The 6,000-nt window shown below is 42.5% G+C and overlaps 1 protein-coding gene across 2 annotated transcripts in view; it reads left to right on the top strand.

The window, feature by feature from the left end:
- Window positions 1-3,778, top strand: part of LOC147701252 (hematopoietic cell signal transducer-like) — a 95,824-nt gene extending 92,046 nt beyond the window's left edge. For both annotated transcript variants that reach the window (XM_086929996.1, XM_086929997.1), the window contains exon 4: window positions 1,313-3,778. In XM_086929996.1, coding sequence (XP_086786122.1) covers window positions 1,313-1,350 — 38 coding nt within the window. In that variant the 3' untranslated portion in view covers window positions 1,351-3,778. The remainder of the gene's footprint in view (window positions 1-1,312) is intronic.
- Window positions 3,779-6,000: the final 2,222 nt, after the last annotated feature.

The following is a 6,000-nucleotide window of genomic DNA, read 5'->3' on the forward strand; positions in this document are numbered from 1 at the left end:
CAGAGCACTACTATAGCTAAGGCCATACTATGCATTGAACCCAATATAGCGCCACCAGATTTAAGGTAATCCATGGATTTGGTACAGCAGAGCTCTGCTACATCTAGGAGCTTGTGGTGGAGATGGCATGCTGGCGTTCTACCACACTGTAGACTTATACACAGCTAGGCCCCCATTAGGATGGCGGGCGGACTTTGCCCGCCTGCCATCCTCGTGCAAAACGGGACTACCCGCCATAGGAGCGCCGGTCCCGCCTTGGCAATTAGGGTGTGCCCGCCACACTGGCGGGCGCATCCTGTATTTTTTCCATTGTGGCAGGCGGTGCTGAAAGTGCCACCCGCCGCAATGGTAAAAATGCACATTGTGCATTTGAAAGCACAACATGACAGGCACCGCGTGGTGCCTGCCATGTTGCACTGTGAAATGTGGGGGGGTACCATAGGTACCCCCCACATGCACCCCCCGGAGTCCCAGGGGGCCCGCAACGGGCCCCCGCAGGGAGTCTCCGCATATCTGCATGTCTGAAGGCCCATCATATTATGGCTGGCGGTGTCTAATAGACACCGCCACCATATGAAACATTTTCCGCCCCGGCCGCAAGGCAACCGGGCGGAAAAGCGGCGGACGGTGTTTACGTCTACCGCGGTCCCCCCGCCATAGTAATATGGCAGGGGGAAATGGGTGGTGGGCGAGCATGAATGTCGGGTGGATCGCCACCGCCCGACATCATAATGCACCCCTTAGTGTTCAATAATATGACAGTGACGTGCACTATAGATTTAATCTAATAGTTTTGCTATAGTTTTCTATGTTAACTTTGTTTTGACAGCATGCTTATGATGCTGCGAGGATCTTAAAGGTTTGGCATATGATAGTGCAACGCTGTTGTGTAATAAGGCTGTTCACATTTTAGTGTAGTACTGAGGTGGAAATGCAATGGATTTGGTTCATGGTAATGTAGTAATATGCATTTTGTGTAATTTTCTTTGTGAGAGTGCTCTTCTGTGCATTATTTAAATGACAGCTTGGTGAATGCACAGATTTTGTAATCGACAAATACAAATCTTTCCATTCGTTCGTCTGAAGATGCCATAGATCTGATGCATGGTAATGTATCACCATGGATTTTATGTGGTTTTAGATACAGTGTTCTAGCAATATTGATATGGTAACTTAGTAAGAGTGCACATTTTGTGATACACATCTTATGTTTTTTTTCTTATTTTGCTTTTTCTAGAATAGTGCAATGAAATATTTATACACAACAGATGCTTAATTTTGAAAATTAACACATTCTTTCTTTCATCTTCAGAAGACAACAAGGTGTACATGAACATGCCAAACAGATAATCAAAAATGCCTGAATAACTCCATCTGAGGTCTGAAGTACCACAGGAAGCACCTCCCATGAAAAGCACCACATCAGTAATGCAACACCAGAGCATCACAGATTCCTCCACTTTGAGACCTCCGGTACGTGAGGAAGAACATCTACTCTTCAGCTGCAGACGTAAATACCAATTCCTCCGCTCTCAAACTTCAGATATACGAAGCAGCTCTAGCCTCCTTCAATTTCACTCTTGATATTGATGAAGCAGCACAGCTCCCTGCTGATCTCAGTTAAAGGAAGAAGCACCAGTCTTCTACTGCTTGAAGCCATGGCCCATGAAGCATCACAGGCCTCAATAGTTGCAAAAGTGAGCTTAGATGATTTGTCCTGATCCATCCAAAGCCTGAAATAGCACACAGCACTCAGCAAGCAACACCGAGTCGAGTAGCACGCAGACCTCATATAACTGAGACTTCAATCGATGACATGAAATATTGCCAGCAGACATTCTGATCTAGGTCTAGGAATAACAGAAGCACCCTACAATTTTCCAGTGAAAGACTGAATCAGGATCAGCCCTACTGATCTAAGACATTAACACAACCCCACTGATCTAAGTTTGGAGATAACTGAAAAAACATCAGTCACACCAATATAAGATTGTAGATAACCAGCGCAGCTTCAACCAGTCCAACCTAGGAGTGGGTATTAGTCCTGCACACCAATCCTTTATATAGACAACTAGAGATACAGCATCAGTCCTGCTAATCGAGGAGTTGCATTAGCCCTTCTGATCTAAGATTATAGCATAGCTAAAGGAAACATCAGCCATTCTGATCAAAGACTGCACCTTGACTAACAGAAGCAGCATGAGGCCTACCAATAGATGAATGTACACCAGATAATTGAAACAGCACCATAGCATGTGTTCTAGTGATGGTATTATTAAAACAAGCATCCCCTCCTAATCAGTGACTCTTGACAACTGAAACAGCCTTTCCTACCTAAACTGTGGATTATTAAAGCTGCATCAACCCGCCCACCCTAAGACTGGAGATCATACAAGCAGCAATCAACATCTAAGAATGTGTGTAACAGACATACATACAAAGTATTAACAACTTTTGCAAAGTAAGTCTATAAATAAACACAAGAAACTTTAACCATTTTGATCCAGGATTGTAGATAACTAAAGCGACATCCACCACCCTGATGTTATACTGTAGATAAACGACTCAGCGTTAGCACTTCCAACCTGACACTGAAGATACTACAATGAACATTCATCATTCAAAGGCTGTGGATGCCCCCGGTAGTACTGACTCTTCCAGTATATGACTCCAGACAATACAATCCAAAACATCCACAACCAGAATAAACCCTAACAATTTAAATCTGGAGACGACTGCAGTAGCATGGACCCTTATAATATATAACCTGAGATAAGTGAAGGAGAAACAATCCTTCCCCTCTGCCTCCAGAAAAAGGTTAATCCTCAAAACTTCTCATCAAAGACTGTAAATGAATCAGCATCAACCCATCCACATTAATTCTAGACATATTGTAAGCATGTCAATCAATTCTGGAAATATGTGAAGCTTTACTCTATGACACAGTTAAAAGGGGATTTACACATGCTCTAGTCCCTTGCTTTCATCACTCAGCAGATGAAAACAGCATATGTGGAACTAAAGTTATGACAAAATAAATCAAAGGGGGAGGTAGAAGTGTGTGAAGGGTTCACTAAGCTTCCACCAACATCCGTAATCAAAGGAGAGTAAACTCTGCTGGTTTCAGGAGTCTATGCGCCTCAAGTGTCGACTCAAAACCCTCAACCAAACATTGTCACTGGTGGTGTAAGTAATCACCATTATAGTGTCTTAACCGCATTGCTGCGGCGGTTATTTTACCCTGCGTAGCTTTTTTCTAAAAGCTGCGTAAGATGACGAGCTCACGTCATCCGCACACGCCCCCCGTGGTTGATGACGAGCTGAGCTCGCCATCAGCATCGAAGGGGTTAATGGGCGGCATCATCATTGGTTTTCGTACCTATGTACTCGCTTCACTAGGTGAGTGTTGCCTCCTTCCGAGGGAAAGTATTGATGGCCCTTATGGAGGTACGTAAAATTACCTCCTTTATCTAAAAATTGGCATTTAATATAGGTTTTGACGGCACCTCCCTGGTCTTAATCAAATGCTTCAGCACATGTAAAACTGACAATGCTTTTGGAATTGCATCTGAAATTTGAAAATATGCCAAATAAAATGTATTTGAAATCCAAGTGTTTACATAAAGTCAGAGAAGTGTATAGGAATCTTGGAGTAACCGCAAATGGCCATTTTATCAACGTTCAACACGTTACATTGTGTATTCATTCACGTTGCATAGGTTGGCAGGGGTCCAATGCATTTGGCAATGCAGAAAAATAAAAATATTCTGTTCAGTCACATATTTCTCTATCTATTTTTTCCAGCTCCTCTCCGTCCACCAGTGTCCAGCCAACTCTTTTTTTCTTCTGTGGCCAGTCTCATCTGGAGGCTCTGTACTTGTATGACTTAAATGAGATGAATTACATCCCATGCCCACCCACAGCTATATAGTGTCAAAAACATAAGTCTATGGAGGAAGTAGCGATCTCAGTCACAGAACTCATGTGTTTGGAGATCCCAAATAATAAAAAGGTATTAACCTTACTATAATAAAAAGGTATCAACCTTTCTATGGAAATTGCCCATGAATTGGGATACTCAGCTCCTCAAAATTAAACGTGTCCCTTCCTTTCCAAATTTAAAGAAGACCCTTAAAATTTATATATTTTATGATCCTGAAATCTGACTACTAAAGCCATCATTCTAGTTAGTATGTTATTTCAGGTGCACATTGAGATTCAAGTAATTACATATTCTGCAGGTTTTGGTAATTACTGGTCGATCCATGGACGTTATTTAGTGATCACCATGGGTCGCAGCTGCAACCTCTGGGTTGCCTCTTGTGACCCCTGGCACTGCCTTGGCACCCCTGGCCTTAGAAGTTGCAAAGCCTGTGTCAAGAACACAGGGGCAGCTCCACATTCTGTTTTCTGCCTGTTTTTCATTATAGTTATAGTAAATAATATTACATTATTATATTATATTATTCACTATTAGAGTCATAAAAAATGGATCACATTTAGTTGGAACAGAAACTTTGGCAGCTGTCATGAATATTAATGGTTTTAAAGGTAAATTGTGTGCATGCTTGAGGGTGAGAGTGTCTTTATGTGTTAACACGTGGACTCACCGGGAGCATTCCCAGTGTCTGGAGGGTTGAAGAGGATACAAATCGGAGTATATCCTCCCAATAGATTATATAACACAAAAAATACTCCAAAAAACTAACCAATGTTCAGAATAGATGGTATGTCACCTGTACCTTCGTGCAGGGAAAAAAAAGCAAGAGAGAGACCGGAACTTCTCTAGTGAAGAGTTGTGCTACTCACAACTGTGAGTTGGGGAAAAAACACTTTTTGTTTTTAATTACCCCACATAATCTGGTGGTGTCATGCTTCATCATTGGGTCACCTCGATCCCTAAAAGTCAGGGTGGGCTCAACCACAGTGTTGGGAGCTCTTCAGATAGACGAAGATCAAGGGGCTTAAGGATAAAAAACCTCAGTCAGACCCCGGGATTCCCTTTATTATTGGGTCTGGCTGGGTCAATAAAAAATCTAAAAATAGGTCTTGTTGGTGTTTAATGGTCCTAAGACCCTAGTGCTGGCATGTTTCAGTCCAAGGTGGCCGTAAAGGTCTAGGACTTTCTTCAGGGCAAGAGGAGTGACCCTTCTCTATCTGTAAGGAATTGTAGGATTAGAAGTCTCTATCCTAAGCGACGACTGCACGACCACCATTCATCATGGGACCATACTAGGACCTGTACTTATGCTTAAAGCAGCAGTGGCTTCTTTAATGAAGTGCCCTTTGCATTAAAATATCATTTTCACTTATGAGGACATATGAACTGCCTTGTGTCCATATTTTTTCTAAAAATAGAAAACAAAAGGTCATACAATTGGCACAGCATTAGAGCAGACACTCCTTCCCTCAAATGGGCACTGCTGAGGTAGGCATAGCTTTTAGGTAACAGAGATGTGGCCTGAAAACTACCGGGCGAGTCAATACTGCAAACTGAAGACCCCGGCCAAAGCGTTTTCAATGATTTAAACCCAAACCAATACACAAAAAATACAGAAACAAGCATTCATCAAACAAATACACACGTGGTGAAATATTGTATTTAATTCACAAACAAATGAAAAGAAAACTCAAAATTTTATCAGGAAGGTTGGCACTTTCTAAATGTATTTGAGGCCACTTAGCTGCTGCTGTACATTATATTTAAAAAAAAAAGCGAGAGTGAAGCAAAATGAGGGGGAGGGAGCAGCAATAAGAGACAGCAGGAGGAGGGGGTATAGAGAAAACAAAAGAAGGGAAGTTCCCGGGGGGATGAAGGAGGGAGTACCAGACAGGGCAGGGAGAGGAAGAAGAAATAGTACATCCATCATGTCAGAAGCAGTCAATCCATCATGTCAGGAGCAGTACACCGTAACTGATTAAGTTGAACCACTATGTGCTAGGTTCATTCTCCACAGAAAGGAACACAGGTGAGGCTTGACCTGCACTGGGCAAATAGGA

The sequence above is a fragment of the Lissotriton vulgaris genome, chromosome 7 (assembly GCF_964263255.1).
Source record: "Lissotriton vulgaris chromosome 7, aLisVul1.2, whole genome shotgun sequence".
NCBI lineage: Eukaryota > Metazoa > Chordata > Amphibia > Caudata > Salamandridae > Lissotriton > Lissotriton vulgaris.